The 18477-nt window shown below is 45.8% G+C and overlaps 2 protein-coding genes across 2 annotated transcripts in view; one reads left to right on the top strand and one right to left on the bottom strand.

Moving 5' to 3' along the window:
- Nucleotides 1–4222: 4222 nt before the first annotated feature.
- Nucleotides 4223–18477, bottom strand: part of LOC139226552 (aurora kinase C-like) — a 16429-nt gene continuing 2174 nt past the window's right edge. The window contains exons 2-9 of the mRNA XM_070857389.1: nucleotides 17736–17983; nucleotides 17332–17473; nucleotides 14290–14347; nucleotides 12950–13138; nucleotides 11524–11662; nucleotides 10510–10658; nucleotides 5997–6171; nucleotides 4223–5058 (exon numbers count right to left, since the gene is read on the bottom strand). Coding sequence (XP_070713490.1) covers nucleotides 4870–5058; nucleotides 5997–6171; nucleotides 10510–10658; nucleotides 11524–11662; nucleotides 12950–13138; nucleotides 14290–14347; nucleotides 17332–17473; nucleotides 17736–17786 — 1092 coding nt within the window. The 5' untranslated portion in view covers nucleotides 17787–17983 and the 3' untranslated portion in view covers nucleotides 4223–4869. The remainder of the gene's footprint in view (nucleotides 5059–5996; nucleotides 6172–10509; nucleotides 10659–11523; nucleotides 11663–12949; nucleotides 13139–14289; nucleotides 14348–17331; nucleotides 17474–17735; nucleotides 17984–18477) is intronic.
- LOC139226175 (aurora kinase A-like) overlaps nucleotides 18340–18477 on the top strand; it is an 18220-nt gene continuing 18082 nt past the window's right edge. Inside the window, exon 1 of the mRNA XM_070856812.1 lies at nucleotides 18340–18426. Coding sequence (XP_070712913.1) covers nucleotides 18340–18426 — 87 coding nt within the window. The remainder of the gene's footprint in view (nucleotides 18427–18477) is intronic.

The raw sequence follows: 18477 nt of genomic DNA, 5'->3' as shown, positions 1-18477 counted from the left end.
ACTCCAGGATGGTATGTTGCCTCCCTGGTGCAAGGGTCAAGGATGTCTGAGCGGCTGCAGAGCATTCTGGAGAGGGAGGGTGAACAGCCAGTTGTCGTGGTACATTTAGGTACCAACGATATAGGTAAGAAGCGGGAAGAGATCCTACAAGCTGAATTTAGGAAGCTAGGAGTTAAATTAAAAAGTAGGACCTCAAAAGGTAGTAATCTCTGGATTTCTACCAGTGCCACGTGCTAATCAGAGTAGAGGGAGCAGGATAGTTAGAATGAATACGTGGCTTGAGCAGTGGTGCAAGAGGGAGGGATTCAAATTCCTGGGATATTGGAACCAGTTCTGGGGGAAGTGGGACCTGTACAAAAGGGACAGTTTGCACTTGGGCAGGACTGGAACTGATATCCTGGGGTTATCTTTTGCTAATGCAGTTCGGGAGTGTTTAAACTAATATGGCAGGGGGATGGGAACCTATGCAGCGAGACAGGGCGAAGTAATATGGAGTCAGAAACAGAGGGTAGAAAGGTAAAAAGCAACAGTGGAAGGCAGAGTAAACAAAGGCAAGAAACAAAAAGGGTCACACTACATCATAATTCTAAAAGGACAAAGGGTGTTAAAAAACAAGCCTGAAGGCTTTGTGTCTTAATGCAAGGAGTATCTGTAATAAGGTGGATGAATTAACTGTGCAAATAGATGTTAACAGATATGATGTGATTGGGATTACAGAGACGTGGCTCCAGGATGATCAGGGCTGGGAACTCAACATCCAGGGGTATTCAACATTCAGGAAGGATAAAATAAAAGTAAAAAGGAGGTGGGGTAGCATTGCTGGTTAAAGAGATTAATGCAATAGTTAGGAAGGACATTAGCTTGGATGATGTGGAATCTATATAGGTAGAGCTGCAGAACACCAAAGGGCAAAAAACGTTAGTGGGAGTTGCGTAGACCTCCCAACACTAGTAGTGGTGATGTTGGGGAGGGCATCAAACAGGAAATTAGGGGTGCATGCAATAACGGTGCAGCAGTTATCATGGGTGATTTTAATCTGCATATCGATTGGGCTAACCAAACTGGAAGCAATACGGTGGAGGAGGATTTCCTGGCGTGCATAAGGGATGGTTTTCTAGACCAATATGTCGAGGAACCAACTGGGTGGGGGGGGGGGGGGGGGGGGGGGGAGGACATCTTAGACTGGGTGTTGTGTAATGATAGAGGATTAATTAGCAATCTCATTGTGCAAGGCCCCTTGGGGAAGAGTGACCATAATATGGTGGAATTCTACATTAGGATGGAGAATGAAACAGTTAATTCAGAGACCATGGTCCAGAACTTGAAGTGTCACTTTGAAGGTATGAGGTGTGAATTGTCTAGGATAGTTTGGCGAATGATACTTAAGGGGCTGACGGTGGCAGACATTTAGACCGCATGGATGAACTACAACAATTGTACATCCATGTCTGGCGTAAAAATAAAACAGGGAAGGTGGCTCAACCGTGGCTATCAAGGGAAATCAGGGATAGTATTAAAGCCAAGGAAGTGGCATACAAATTGGCCAGAAATAGCAGCGAACCCAGGGACTGGGAGAAATTTAGAACTCAGCAGAGGAGGACAAAGGGTTTGATTAGGGCAGGGAAAATAGAGTATGAGAGGAAGCTTGTAGGGAACATTAAAACAGACTGCAAAAGCTTCTATACATATGTAAAGAGAAACGTAGGTCCTCTACAGTCAGAATCAGGGGAAATCACAACGGGGAACAAAGAAATGGCAGACAAATTGAACAAGTACTTTGGTTCGGTATTCACTAAGGAGGACACAAACAGCCTTCCGGATATAAAAAGGGGTCAGAGGGTCCAGTAAGAAGGAGGAACTGAGGAAAATCCTTATTAGTCGGGAAATTGATGGGATTGAAAGCTGATAAATCCCCAGAGCCTGATGGTCTGCATCCCAGATAACTTGAGGTGGCCTTGGAAATAGCGGATGCATTGACAGTCTTTTCCAACATTCCATAGACTGTGGATCAGTTCCTATGGAGTGGAGGGTAGTCAATGTAACCCCACTTTTTAAAAAAGGAGGGAGAGAGAAAACACGGAATTATAGACCGGTCAGCCTGACATCGGTAGTGGGTAAAATGATGGAATCAATTATTAAGGATATCACAGCAGCGCATTTGGAAAGAGGTGACATGCTAGGTCCAAGTCAGCATGGATTTGTGAAAGGGAAATCATGCTTGACAAATCTTCTGGAATTTTTTGAGGATGTTTCCAGTAGAGTGGACAAGGGAGAACCAGTTGATGTGGGGTATTTGGACTTTCAGAAGGCTTTCAGCAAGGTCCCACACAAGAGATTAATGTGCAAAGTTAAAGCACATGGGATTGGGGGTAGTGTGCTGACGTGGATTGAGAACTGGTTGGCAGAGACTAGTGGGGTACCGCAGGGTTCTGTGCTGGGGCCCCAGCTGTTTACATTGTACATTAATGATTTAGACGAGGGGATTAAATGTAGTATCTCCAAATTTGCGGATGACACGAAGTTGGGTGGCAGTGTGAGCTGCGAGGAGAATGCTATGAGACTGCAGAGTGACTTGGATAGGTTAGGTGAGTGGGCAAATGCATGGCAGATGAAGTATAATGTGGATAAATGTGAGGTTATCCACTTTGGTGGTAAAAACAGAGACAGACTATTATCTGAATGGTGACAGATTAAGAAAAAGGGGAGGTGCAATGAGACCTGGGTGTCATGGTATATCAGTCATTGAAGGTTGGCATGCAGGTACAGCAGGCGGTTAAGAAAGCAAATGGCATGTTGGCCTTCATAGCGAGGGGATTTGAGTACAGGGGCAGGGAGGTGTTACGAGAGTTGTACAGGGCCTTGGTGAGGCCACACCTGGAGTATTGTGTACAGTTTTGGTCTCCTAACTTGAGGAAGGACATTCTTGCTATTGAGGGAGTGCAGCGAAGGTTCACCAGACTGATTCCTGGGATGGCGGGACTGACATATCAAGAATGACTGGATCAACTGGGCTTGTATTCACTGGAGTTCAGAAGAATGAAGGGGGATCTCAGAAACGTTTAAAATTCTGATGGGTTTAGATAGGTTAGATGCAGGAAGAATGTTCCCAATGTTGGGGAAGTCCAGAACCAGGGGTCACAGTCTAAGGATAAGGTGTAAGCTATTTAGGACTGAGATGAGGAGAAACTTCTTCACCCAGAGAGTGGTGAAGAACCTGTAGAATTCTCTACCACAGAAAGTTGTTGAGGCCAATTCACTAAATATATTCAAAAAGGAGTTAGATGTAGTCCTTACTACTAGGGGGATCAAGGGATATGGCGAGAAAGCAGGAATGGGGTACTGAAGTTGCATGTTCAGCCATGAACTCATTGAATGGCGGTGCAGGCTCAAAGGGCCGAATGGCCTACTCCGGCACCTATTTTCTATGTCACTTGTCCTAATGTCGTCTTCTTTGGTCCGGTGTCAATTTTGTTTGATAATGCTCCTGTGAAGCAACTTTGGATATTTTGTTGTTATGTTAAAAGCACTATATTTAAATGCAAGTTGTTGGTTCAAGACTCAGGAACTTGAAAGACACAAGGTTCCACATGTTCAAACATGGCGACAGAACATGATTGGTGGCAGGAGTCAAACCCGGGGGTGGGGGCGCATTGGGGAGCAGACCAGGCCAAGAAGCTTTGTACATTGTGGTTCCATCAGTAGAACAGTTTCATGAAAACTAAAATCGGTGCCTTTGATCAGCTCAGTCCCGACTTGGAAACTCATCCAAACAGACTGCAACTTCCAGAGTGCAGCGCTCTGGGTTTAATAGTCTACAATTCCCAGAAACAGCTCCAGGGTGCTCAAGCTGGCTGTGTGTGTTGGGGGGGGGCGGGGGCGGCGGAGCGAGGGAGTTAGTTGCAAACAATAGCAGTGTCTGAATGGTAATCTACCCTAATATGTCGTGGCCAACCTACTAATACAAGGTTGCTGGGGAAGGAGTCCCAGTTACAGGTTTGCACAGTGGGTGTGCTACATTTGTTTTATAAACGGAGCACAAAGTCAACCCTTCAAGTCATTACCACTTTCTTTCATGCTGCAGGTCCAGCTCGAACCCACAATCGATATTCAGGACATGCATTACATCACGATGACCCTACACGCAGAAGCCCAGCTCATTCTTTACTTCACGTGCATGTACTTTCAGCAGTACTGCTAAGGATCAGTTTACAAAGGCAAGCTATTTCAGGACTCAACTATTTTTATTTCCAAAGAGACAGCAGAAAGTAGAGGACTAGTAAAATGGGGTGTCGTTTTCCAAAGGATGCATCACAAACATTCCAACTGCTTTTAACTAAAACATTAACACCTCTGAAGTAATTCAGAAATACAAACAATTTGTGAGGCTTATATAAATGGAGCCATGCGGCAAATATAACAATTCCTAAAACAATTAAGCTCTGCCAGATTTCAGAGTCCGTTCCTTTGGTGAAGAAGCACAGGAAGTGCCCAGGGTTCGAATAAGTGTCCACATACAATAGAGAGGCTTCAGAACCAGACTGAATAATTCCGCATGGTCATAATCACACGAAGGCAAATATAAAGCGGACCAAAATTGAAGTGCTTGTAGAGAGAACATGATTTACGACAGTCTAAAAGAGCGTTAAAAACCTGAACTCAAACTTGAAATAGGAACTGAATTATTAAAAACTGACATCAACACTGAATTCTGGAAGGACGGAGTTCCAACAGCTTACAAGAAGACAGAAAGAACCAGGAGCACAATAGGGGAGGAAGGGATAACCAATTAAAATTGGGTGGAGAGTTTGTGTATTGTAGACCTGGGCTTTGCTAATTGCAGGCCTTGTATACAAGGCACTGATCCCTCAGCTAGTGAGGGCCTTGGTCCTCACTGCTGGCTCGACATTCTGGGGGGAGGAGCCTGCGGGCGTTGGACTTCACCCATGGATGTTCAATCACCCCCTTCAGAGGAAGTCTCAGTACCGGATTATGTCGAAGCAATTGACCGATTAGACTCTTGGCACCGTCTGACATGCGGGCTCCAAACTGGATATCAACCTAAAAAATTAAAATATTACAGAATTGTTTCAGTTTGAGAAACACTTAATGAGACAGTACTACAGAGTTTGTAATGAGCAAATTGAAAGAAACTACCAAACTAGCCTTACTGATGACAAGCTTGTAAAGTGGTTACCCTTCACAATGTAGACCATTGTGGGTCCAAATGTACGACAGACTCAAAGCACACAGGCTGCTCACATCCTCTGGGAGGCAGCCCAGGTTCATTTTAAAAACTCAATAATTTGTGTAGAGGAGTGCAAGTCCACAGATCCCTGAAGGTAGCAGGCCAGGTAGATAAGGTGGTTAAGAAGGCATATGGAATACTTGCCTTTATTAGTCGAGGCATGGAATACAAGAGCAAGGTTATGCTTGAACTGTATAAAACACTGGTTAGGCCACAGCTGTAGTACTGCGTGCAGTTCTGGTCACCACATTACAGGAAGGATGTGATTGCACTGGAGAGGGTGCAGAGGAGTTGCCTGGACTGGAGAATTTTGGCTATGAGGAAAGATTGAAGATGCTGGGGTTGTTTTCTTTGGAACAGAGGAGGCTGTGGGGAAACTTAATTGAGGTGAATAAAATTATGAGGGGCCTAGATAGAGTGGGTACAAAGGACATATTTCCCTTAGCAGAGAGGTCAATAACCGAGGGTCATAGATTTAAAGTAGAAGAATTAGAGGGGAGTCGAGGAGACCTGTTTTCACCCAGAGCATGGGGAGAGGGTGGGGTCAGGAACTCACTCACTGCAAGGGTGGTAGAGGCAGAACCCTCATTGCATTTACAAAGTACTTGGATGTGCACGTGAAGTGCCGTAACCTACAAGGCTACGAACCGAGTGGGATTAGGTTTGAAAGCATTTTTTGGGCCGGCAGACACGAGACGGAATGGCTGTAAATGGATATGATTCTATGACAATTCTAACTACAACTGCTCACCTTACAGATCCTCCTGTAAGTCTCCTGGTGAGACCCAGATTCGAATGGAGGGTGTCCAACCAGGAATTCGTAGCACAGAATTCCCAGGCACCACAAGTCCACTTTCTCATCATGCATCCGGCCTTCAACCATCTCTGGAGGCAGGTAATCCAAAGTGCCACACAAAGTCTTCCTTCTGCAGGGATTCGATTTACAATACAAGGTCAGAACAGAGGTCAGATATAACCTGACAGCATAGGGACAGAGTCCCTCTCCACCCCGCAATACTGGTACCAGTAAGACCCAATGTCTGGTTCCCTGAACTCTACCAATTACTGAAGCGCTTCCTATGAACCACCGGTGTGAGGAGCCTCCTGGCAGAGACTGATCTTCCCACACCTAACACATCACACTTCCACATTAAACCTCATGCTGAGGAAGGCAAACTTCAGATGTACTTTCACCACAGGCTGCTACAATACCAGATCCAAATAGGTCCATTTAAATCCGTGCCTGGACCTACTGGCACACTTGGCACTGAGCAGGAGGGGTGGGAAGGCAATCAGAGAGGCTTTGGAAAGGAGAGAAGGGAGACGACAAGCCTCAGAGATTTGGAGGCAGTTCCAGATGGCGAGGGCATAACGATTGAACAAGACGCCGATGGTAGGGCAGGGAACAAGTAGACTTGTGCCAGAGGAGATCACGGCAGTAGTATGGGGCAAAGCCCTGGAAGAATTTGAACACGAGGCTGAAGATCTTTCAATTGTTGGGATACAAGAGCGCAGTGGAGCTTGGCAAGTACTGGAATAATGGGAATGAGGGTCGATGTACATAGAAACATAGGAATTAGGTTCAGGAGTAGTCCATTCAAGCCTGCACCGCCATTCAGTAAGATCATGGCTGATCATTCAACCTCAGTACCCCTTTCCTGCTTTCTCTTCATACCCCTTGATGCCTTTGGCCGTGAGGGCCATATCTAACTCCCTTTTGAATCTATCTAACGAACTGGCATCAACAACTTTCTGCAGTAGAGAATTCCACTCTCTTGGTTAACCACTCTCTGGGTGAAGAAGTTTCTCCTCATCTCGGTCCTAAATGGTTTACCCCTTATTCTTAGACTGTGACCACTGGTTCTGGAACTCCCCAGCAACGGGAACATTCTTCCCGCCTCTAACCTGTCCAATTCCATCAGAATGTTATACGATTCTATGAGATCCCCTCTCATTCTTCCAAACTCCAGTAAATACAAGCCCAGTTGATCCAGTCTCTCCTCATATGTCAGTCCTGCCATCCCAGGAATCAATCTGGTGAACCTTCGCTGCACTCCCTCAACAACAAGAACGTCCTTCCTCAGATTAGGAGACCAAAACTGAACAAAATATTCCAGGTGTGGCCACACCAAGGCTCTGTACAACTGCAGTAAGACCTCCCTGCTCCTATACTCAAATCCCCTGGCTATGAAGGCCAACATACCATTTGCCTTCTTCACCGCCTGCTGTACCTGCATGCCAAACTTCAATGACTGATGAACCATGACACCTAGATCTCGTTACACCTCACCTTTTCCTAATCTGTCACTATTCAGATAATATTCTGTCTTCCTGTTTTTGTCACCAAAGTGGATAACCTCACATTTATCCACATTATACTGCATCTGCCATGCATTTGCCCACTCACCTAACCTGTCCAAGTCACCCTGCAGTCTCTTAGCATCCTCCTCACAACTCACACCGCCACCCAGCTTAGTGTCATCTGAAAACTTGGAGATATTGCATTCAATTCCTTCATCTAAATCATTGATGTATATTGTAAATAGCTGGGGTCCCAGCACTGAACACTGCGGCACCCCATTGGTCACTGCCTGCCATTCTGAAAAGGACCCGTTTATTCCGCATCTCTGCTTCCTGTCTGCCAACCAGTTCTCGATCCACGTCAATACATTACCCCCAATACCATGAGATTTAATTTTGCACACTAATCTCTTGTGTGGAACCTTGTCAAAAGCCTTTTGAAAGTCCAAATATACCACATCCACTGGTTCTCCCTTGTGCACTCTACCAGTTACATCCTCAAAAAATTCTAGAAGATTTGTCAAGCATGATTTCCCTTTCATAAATTCATACTGACTTGGACCAAGCCTGTCATCACTTTCGAAATGCGCTATTTCATCCTTAATAATTAATTCCAACATTTTCCCCACCACCGATGTCAGGCTAACCGGTCTATAATTCCCCATTTTCTCTCTTCCCTCCTTTTTTAAAAAGTGGTTTTACATTAGCTACCCTCCAGTCCTTGGAACTGATCCAGAGTCAATAGAATGTTGGAAAATTATCACCAATGCATCCACTATTTCTTGGTCCCCTTCCTTAAGTACTCTGGATGCAGCCCATCAGGCCCTGGGGATTTATCGGCCTTCAATCCCATCAATTTCTCTAACACAATTTCCTGACTAATAAGGATTTCCTTCAGTTCCTTCTTTTCGCTAGACCCTCAAACCCCTTGTATTTCTGGAAGGTTATTTGTGTCTTCCTTCGTGAAAGCAGATCCAAAGTATTTGTTCAAATGGTTTACCATTTCTTTGTTCCCCATTATAAATTCACCTGATTCTGTCTGCAAAGGACCTACGTTGGTCTTCACTAATCGTTTTCTCTTCACATATCTATACAGGAGAGGACACGGGCTGTGGTGTTGTGGGTAAATGAGTTGGTGGAGGGAGCAGGCAGTGATGCGCAAGTAGCTACCACTGGAGGCTTGGATTAGGGTCTGGACAAGGTGCTGGAGAAGGAGGCAATATTTGGGATGTGGATGGCAGTGATCTCAGTGACAAATCAGATGTAGGGTAGGAAGCTCAGCTCGGTAACAAGGTTTCAGGTTCATATCAGCATGGAGATGGAGACACGAAACAGAGAAGGTGCATCTCCTTTTACCAACATTGAGCCAGTGGAAGGGGCGACTTATATGCTTCCTCTTTCTTCTAGTGAAGATGGATCTTGCCTGAAGAAATCCTCCCCAAATCACCAGCCAGCAAACAGCACAAGTAGTCCACTGGAGCTAGGGCACAAGCTGAGACACGGGAGACGGAGATTTTCCTCATGATCAATACTCAAGAACACAAGAATTAGGAGCAGGAGTAGGCCATACGGCCCCTTGAGCCTCCTCCACCATTCAATCACATCATGGCTGATCTTCCACCTCCACTCCACTTTCCGCCCGATCCCCATATCCCTAGAGTCCAAAAATCTAACGATCTCAGTTCTGAATATACTTAATGACTCAGCAACCACAGCCCTTTGGGGTAGAGAATTCCAAAGATTCACAACCCTCCGAGTGAAGAAATTCCTCCTCATCTCAGTCTTAAATGGCCGACCCCTTAGCCTGGTGCTATGCCCCTTTGTTCTAGACTCTCCAGCCCGGGGAAACAACCTCTCAGCATCTACCCGGTCAAGCCCTCCCAGAATCATGTGTTTCAATGAGAACATCTCTCATTCTTCTAAACTCCAGAGAGTACAGGCCCAGTCCGCTCAATCGCTCCTCACAGGATAACCCTGTCATTCCAGGGATCAAGAAATGAACCTTTGTTGCACCGTCTCCAAGGCAGTATATCCTTCCTTAGATACAGAGACCTAAACTGTGCACAGTACTCTAGGTGTGGTCTCACCAAGGCCCATTACAACTGTAGCAAGACTTCCTTATTCTTATACTTCAACCCCCGTGCAATAAAGGCCAATATGCCATTTGTCTTCCTAATTGCTTGCTGTAACTGCACGCTAGCTTTCTATATTTCCTGTACGAGGACACCCAAACCTCTCGGAACACCTACAGTTAATTCCTTCTCACCATTTAAAAAATATACTGTTTTTCTATTCTTCCTACCAAAGTGAATAACCTCATATTTCCCCACATTATACTCCACCCACCACCTTATTGCCCACTCACTGAACCTGTCCAAATCCCTTTGCAGGCTGTGTGTCCTCCTCACCGCTTACTTTCCCACCTAGCTTTGTATCAACAGCAAACTTGGATACATTGCACTCGGTCCCTTCATCAAAGTCATTATACAGACTGTAAATCGCTGAATCCCCAGCACCGATCCTCTAGTTACAGCCTGCCAACCTGAAAATGACAGATTCATTTTGACTCAACTCCTTGTATAAATGAACTTCAATATGACAGTGCACTAGCCTCAAACTCGCATCTTTCTGCACTCTCTCCTGGATCTCCCTGCTTGACCTCGCCGTGCTCAACTTGTCCAGGAGACCCATTTCCTGATGCCTCGACCCCTTTGCCACTAAACTGTTGACCGCCCAACTTCCTTTTCTGGCTCCCATGTCAGCTGACATCAGTAACTTCTCTCTCTTCCTCCTCCTCCTCCTCCACCCCCCACCCCCACTCCCTCCCCCCGGGTACTGTCCCACTATCCTTCAAATCTGCCGTCATCACCCCGCTACTCAAAAAGACAATCGCAGAGATTACAGCGACCAGAAGTTCACTGGCCTTTCACAAACAGGAGGCTACAAATGAGATTCTCACAAACCTTGATGACGGAGCGTGCACAGACCACCCAAAGTCAGCTATTTTCAGCTCCCCGCGCAGACCCAGGAGCAGGTTCTCTGGTTTGATGTCTCTGTGAATCACCTTCTTTAAATGACAATACTGTAATGCGTCTGCCAGCTCCAAAATGTACTGCAGTATTCAAACAAAAAAAAAAAAAACAGGTTCAGCATCACTCCACGTTCTGCATGCAAAGGGAAAAAACATGGGCAGAGGTTACAATCTGAAATTGTTGAACTCGATGTTGAGTCTGGAAGGCTGTAAAGTGCTTAAATGATAGAGGAGGTGCTGTTCCTCGAGTTTACGTTGTTCTTCGTTACATCCATATCTTCATCTTTACCCCCCTTTCACTTTTACCCTCTTTTTCCTCTTCCCAGGGCAGCTGGTGATGATTCCACCATCACACCCCATCGACTCATCTTGTGTTTCCCAACTTGTGCCATTACCATCTCATTTTTGTCCATCATCCTTTTTGTCTCTTAAATCTCTCCTGCCTTCCCTCGAACACAGACCTTCCCGTTCACTGCCCCTACACTTCCCTAAGAATCTGTTACATTGCCAACTTTTCCAGTTCTGACGAAGGGTCACCGACCCGAAACGTTAACTCTGTTTCTCTCCACAGATGCTGCCTGACCCGCTGAGGTTTCCAGCATTGTGTGTTTTTATTTCAGGTTCCAGCACCCGCAGTATTTGGCTTTTGTTTAATGACACCTACTGATTTGGGGCTGACAGCTGCAGCAGGAGTTGAGGCCCAGACAAGTTGTGTGCAATTTGCAGCTGCGGTTCCTCACATGCCCTGTTCAAACAGGCTGCTGCAGGTTCGGCACTTTACAGGGAGACGTTCCAAGCAAGTCACCTCGATGACTGGTGCTCCTTCGCCTCCCAGCAACATTGTTAATGGAGGTTACACAAGGTGCAAAGCACAAGACAATGACAGGAGAACAGAATTAACCAGCACTTTACAACCAAGATATCTCATTTACTGATTCTCACTCACAGTGGCTGTCCTCTGCTCAGTGAAACAGCCAGATTTCTGCAGCTCTTTGTACAGCTCTCCTCGAGGGGCGTATTCTAGCATTAGGTAAATTCTCGTCCGATCGAAGAAATAGTTGTATAGCCTCAAGATATTTGGATGCCTGAAATTGAAAAAGTATTGCATCACGGGTGCTCTTTACAACAAATGGCCAACCACCACAGGCCTGGAACCTCATTCCCTTAGATGGCATTCACTGGTCAGCTCATTGTGGATCAAATTCTGTCGAGATTGTGGAACAAACCTACTCGGGTGAGGAATGCATTTGGGCAAAAGCTTTGGGCCGATTTTAGGGGACAGGAGTTTCACGTATTCAGCAACAATGAAAGACTCAGTTTACAGGAACCCTACCTAGAAAAAGCACGCCACTACACCAGCAATGCGATTTTGCCTCTTCTCATACTGCTATGGTTGTCAAATTAGAGTATTGAGGTCTCTGCTAGGAACTAGGATGAGGCTGTCCAAATTCACAAGCATCAGACAGCTAACAGGCATTTCTGACATCAATTTGAGCTGGATTCAAAACCAAGCCCCGGAACAGGTCAGCATTCTAATCCATTGCACTGGAGTTCCCAGGGAGGGCACCGATTTCTGTTTCTGTCCACAAAGGAATTGACAATGTACACTGGTAAGACACACAGGTTTGGTGCTCATTTGAATATGAAACACAACAGCTGCAGCCCAGCAATGGGTTTCAACACTCACTGCACATGCAGCTGTCCCAGACTCCAGTGCCTGTTCCCAATCCCCCAGCCTCGTTGGAAGGAATTGCATCAGCTTTTGGCTAATCAAAAGAGGGGACATTTTGTGATGTGCAGCTTTTAATGTAAAGTTCTCTTCCTTTTGGAAGTGGAGAGAGAAAAACAAGCACCAAACATTGTCCTGCGCTGCACCCTAAATGAGGTTATGCAAGAAGACATTGGAATGACAGATACTGTGCTTTCCAACACCGTACAAACTAAAACTATTTCCTCTGGTGTGAGAGCCCAAAACAAGGGGGCATAACCTTCACATTAGAGCTAGACCGTTCAGGAGTGAACCTGCCAAGCACTTGGGATAGGTGAGCAACAGGTAGGAAGCATCTTTTCACACAAAGGGTAATGGACATCTGGAATTCTCACCCCCAAAAAGCTGTCGAGGCTGGGCCAATTGAAATATGGAACCAAGGCGAGTGAATGAGGTTAAGATGCAGATCAGTCATGATTGAATTGAATGGCAGAACAGACTCGAGGGGGCTGAATGGTCTCCTACTTCACAACCCATGTCACAAGGCTACCTGCAATTACCAAAAAGTGCCTGTGAAATAAGGAGGAAAATAATTTCTCCAGGAAGGACTGTACTTCTAAGCAGCAGAGATGGGCCTGGGTAAAAGAGACAGACACTGACTTACTTGAGGCGAGACTGTATTTCAATCTCTCGGCGGAGTTGATGTTCAACATTCTCTTTCTCGAGCTGGGACTTGAAAAGCACCTTCAGTGCCAGGATAAACTGTGAATCCCGTTCACGAGCCAAGTACACATTTCCAAATTTGCCTTTTCCAAGAGGGCGTCCGATGTCAAAGTTGTCAATGGACCACTTTCTGATTTCAAAAACAACATTCCTTTAGTCTGGATACAAATGTAAAACTCAAACTTACTGAGACTCCGATTGTAACTGTGGAGAATAAAGAAGTGATGGAACAGGAAAACAAAAGCAAGGACTCAAACAGGGGATACAGCACATTTTTATACACATTTCCTGTATTCGAGGATTTGTTTTTCATGTATGGACAGAACTTTGATTATCATTTAAAGCTCCAGAGGTTTTGATTTGGTTACTGAGGTTACTGGAGGTACACGACATGGTGTCAGGACTGCTGCAGGTAGTCAGTGACCATTTCTGACTTTGCAATACTCTGGATCTACAGGGGTGCCTGTAGCTTCTGAACGTCTCTACATTCTGTCTCAAGCGAGAGAGAGAGAATGATCAACATCGCTGATTAATAGTCACAATCTCAGTTTAACACAAGAATATACTTCCTTTTAAAAAATAACTGGAAGAGAATTCATGATCATCAACGAAGACTTAAGCATATTAACATTCCCCGGCTAATGTTTGGTATCACCCAGAAAATTGGAAGGTGGGGGGCGGCGTGTGGAGAGGGGAACAGGCAAACTACTTGCTTCTTCCAGGGGTGAAAATAGACAGAAGTCACTTCAGACTGATCCAAGCAAGTGCCTCAAGCTGCGAGAGCGCAGTTTCTGACCAGGCTGCCGACTTGTCCCGTCTCATCCACATCCAGCTGCCACACAATGCCCAATCCTAATGGCAATCCAGAACTAGCAATGGATCCCTGTTGTTAAAAGCAGTGTGTCAATGAGTCAGAAAGTACAAGGTGTTAACTGACCTCCGCGCTGTTGGCCTAGCAAGAGGAAAACTAGACTGGGATGCCACCACTGCATTGATATCCAGGGGGTGGGGGGGGAAGATATAGCCTATCTCCTGTGGCTTTGCTCAGTGAGTCAGAGACTATGCTGAGTGTGAAGGAAGCCTGGTGCTTACCGGAAGTGCATGCTATCTGAAAGAAAAGGCCTCTCACCTCCTTAGGACATCCCAAAGCAAGTCACAGCCAATCCGTTGCTTTTTGAAGTGCAGTAAATGTGGCAATAGATCCAGCAAAGAGATGAACTGAGCATAACCCTCCCAAAGGAACGGCAGAATTGGCTCATTGAACAAATGAAAGACACTTACTTAACTAACTGCTGGCTTTCAGGTTCTGGCCCCAGTCTTTGAACTCCAGATCCCAGAGCTACAGAAAAGATTGAAAGCACATAATGGGTTCATTTTCCGTTTAGTACTCGTTTAAAAAGGACATTGACAATTTGTTCATGGACAACCTGTGGCACAACAAGTTCATTCAGTTTTCAAAAGTTACTGCATTTCAACATTAATGAATGGAAGAGATTACCTACCTTGTAGGGTCATCTTTGTTCCTCGACAGTGTGGACAGAGCAGACGCAGACTTGTAATACACTCGGGATCCCCATCTCAGCATTAAAGGAGGGGTGTGATACCAGAGTCAAACAATGCCTTGCTTGATCATTGTGTACACTGCAGTCTCCTGGCTATAGGGTGAAGAGAAGGTACAATGTGCACAGCCCACCTGGAAGCACGTGGCAAGGTACTAGTACCCGAGGCCCCATCATGATCCAGGGCTAGTGGTGCCCGCCAAGACCAAAGAGGGCTTCTCAATCAGAGTAGCAGCAACGTTTCATGCCAAGGCTCAAGCTGCAGAGCAGGTTACAAGCTGGCAAAAATTATTAGCCAGCTTGTGTCAACCAAGACCCTCAAAGCACAGGGAGCATCTTTGAGGATGTAACGAGCAGGGTGGAAAAGGGGGAAACCAGTAGATGTGGTGTAATTAGATTTCCAGAAGGCGTTCGGTAAGATGCCACATAAAAGGTTACTGCACAATATAAAAGCTCACTGGGTTGGGGGTAATATATTAGCATGGATAGAGGATTGGCTGACTAACAAAGTCGGGATAAATGGGTCATTTTCCGGTTGGCAAACAGTAACTAATGGGGTGCTGCAGGGATCGGTGCTGGGGCCTCAACTATTTATAATCTATATTAATGACTTGGATAAAAGGGACCAAGTGCAATGTTGCCAATTTTGTTGATGATACAAAGATGGGCGGGAAAGCAAATTGGGAGGAGGAGACAAAAAATCTGCAAAGGGATATAAACAGGCTAAGTGAGTGGGCAAACATTGGGCTGATGGAGTATAATGTGGGAAAATGTGAGGTTATCCTTTGGCAGAAAAAATAGAAAATCAAATTATAATTTAAATGGGAGAAAAATTGCAAAGTGCTGCAGTACACTGAGACCTGAGGCTCCATGTGCATGAAACACAAAAAGTTAGTATGCAGGTAGAGCAAGTAATCAGAAAGGCAAATGGAATGCTGGTCGTTATTTAAGGGGAATAGAGCATAAAAGCAGAGAAGTCCTGCTATAACTGTACCGGGTATTGGTGAGGCCACACCTGGAGTACTGCATACAGTTTTGGTCTCCGTATTTAAGGATGTCCAGAGAAGGTTCACTAGGTTGATTCCGGAGATGAAAGCATTGACTTATGAAGAAAGGTTGAGCAGGTTGAGCCCATACTCATTAGAGTTCAGAAGAATGAGAGGTGATCTTATCGAAACATACAAGATAATAAGGAGGCTAGACAAGGTGGATGCAGATAGAATATTTCCACTCGTAGGTGAAACTAAAACTAGGGCACATAGTTCTCAGAATAAGGGGCCGCCCATTTAAAACTGAGATGAGGAGGAATTTCTTCTCTCTGAGGGTTGTAATTCTGTGGAATTCTCTGCCCCAGAGCTGTGGAGGCTGGGTCATTGAATATATTTAAGGCAGAGAGACAGGTTTTTGAGCAATATGGGAATAAAGGGTTATGGGGAGCGGGCAGGGAAGTGGAGCTGAGTCCATGATTAGATCAGCCATGATCTTATTAAATGGCGGAGCAGGCTCGAGGGGCCAGGTGGCCGACTCCTGTTCCTATTTCTTATGTTCTCATCAACAGTGTCCGACTGCCTCTTACAGAACATAGGCAGAGCATTTTGGTGCAAATGTTCATAATTCAGTTAAATTTGGGCAGTTATGGAAAAGGACAGAGATAGACCACGATTAAAAGTTCTAAATTGGTGGAAAAGTGGTCAGTTGGGGTCAAGCCGATATGGGTTTTAGTCATACTGGACAGGAAACAACTACTTGAAGGTAAATCAATGTCAGAGCAGTGGGAGGCATTGAAACATAGCAAATAGGTGCAGGAGTAGGCCATTCGCCACTTCGAGCCTGAAGGAGGAGATCCTGAGGGTTTAGAGCAAGTATGTCCCCTTAAAGAAAAAGGGTGGGATTAACAAATGTAGAGTGTCCTGGATACCAAGGGATATACAGGGTAGGATAAAAAAGGGAGGCTTATGACAGATACCGAGGGTTTAAGACTGCTGAAATTCTAGAGGGTTATAGAAAGTGCAGGGGTGCAATTAAGGAAATTAGGAAAGCAAAGAGAACATGAAAACATTTTGGTAAGTAAAATCAAGGAAAATTCAAAGATATACATTAAGAGCAAGAGGATAAGTGAAGAAAGAGTAGGGTCTATTAGAGACCATAAAGGTAAACTGTGTGTGGAGGCAGGAAACATTGGTATGGTACTTCATGAAAACTTTGCAGACATTGCAATCAGGGATGAGGAGCGTGAAATATTGATTAAAGTAAACAAACAGTGAGAGAGGAAATACTGAGGGGTTTAGCAGCTTTGAAAGTGGATAAATCCCCAGGCCCGGATGAAATGTATCCCAGACTGTTAAAAGTGAAAGATGAAATAGCTAAGACTCGGACCATCAGTTTCAAATCCTCTCTGGTACAGGTGTGGTGTCAGAGGACTGGAGGACTGGTAATGTTGTACCTTTGTTTAAAAAGGGAGAAAGGGATAGACCGAGCAATTACAGGCCAGTCAGCCTAACCTCAGTGGTGGGAAAATTATTGGAAAAAATTCTGAGAGACAGGATAAATCTTCATTTAGAAAAACACGAATTAATCAAGCCTTCTGGAAATCCATATAAATAACATCTATAGACACTGCCTTGTCTACCAATCGCTTCAATATCCTGTTTTGATGATGTTGTGAATGCACAGCATTCCAATATTACTAAACCTCCTGCAGCCAGTGATCAGGATAATTTATAGATTCAGCAAATGGCTGAAGCAGGCAAATCTGTTAATGTACCTGTTGCTTGTGGTACCACGGTGGCAACTTTAGTCATGTTTCTTAAGGACAAGAGGGAAGTCGGTGACACCGGGATGGAGGATCCACTCAGCTGCTTCTTCAGACAAGGCTTCGGGCCGGCTAACCGAATGGGAGTTAGTGGCTGTGGAAGCAATGGACGCACATGGTCAGGAAGCAGCACACTTCACAATCCCCCCTTTCACCCCTCACCCTATACAATCCCCCTCAGACCCCCCACCCCCGACAATTCCCCCTCTGACCCCTCACCCCATGCAATCCCCCTCTGACCCCTCACCCCATACAATCCCCCCTCTGACCCCTCACCCCATACAATCCCCCCTCTGACCCCTCACCCCATACAATCCCCCCTCTGACCCCTCACCCCATACAATCCCCTCTCTCACCTTCTTGCAGCCCCCCGGGCGGTGCGGGTCCCAATTCTCCTTCGCGCTCATTCCGGAACAAAGCGCCACTCCCGGGGGCCCAGCTCCCTGTCTCCTTCTCTCCGTCTTTCTCTTTCCCTCTCTCTCTCCTCCGTTAACGGCACACTCAGTTCAAACTGTGACACCTGCTCGCTGATTGGCTCTTTGGGAAATCCAACAGCGTACAGGATTGGGTAACTCTCACCGCATGTGCGATTCCGATTGGTTAACTGAAAATACAGACCACACGAGATTGGATGATTGGCGAAACTAATAGCGTGGGCTCAGTGATTGGCTCAGAGATACAACAGCGCATGCGATTGGCTCAGAGATAAAACAGTGCACTCGATTGGCTCAACGATACAACATCACACGCGATTGGCTCAGAATTAAAACAGTGCACGCGATTGGCTCAGAGGTACAACACCGCACACGATTGGCTCAGCGATACAACAGCACACGCGATTGGCAATTGCAGCAGGATGGGGATTGGTTGATGCGGGGTTGTTATGGGGACGATCGGCGGCTTGCGCCAGGACGACATACAGACCGCGATCCTGACCAGGCTCCACCACAGACACAACCCATGTCCACTCCGCAGGCAGGCAGGGCTGCGTCATCGCCCAGACCCTCCGCAATCTTCCTCGCTGCCATGCTGGAGTTCTTTGAAGATGTAACGAGCAGGGTGGATAAAGGGGAACCAGTGAATGTGGTGTATTTGGAT

The sequence above is a fragment of the Pristiophorus japonicus genome, chromosome 16 (assembly GCF_044704955.1).
Source record: "Pristiophorus japonicus isolate sPriJap1 chromosome 16, sPriJap1.hap1, whole genome shotgun sequence".
NCBI lineage: Eukaryota > Metazoa > Chordata > Chondrichthyes > Pristiophoridae > Pristiophorus > Pristiophorus japonicus.
The sequence above is the reverse complement of the archived record's forward strand: the minus strand, read 5'-3'. Positions and strand labels throughout refer to the sequence as shown.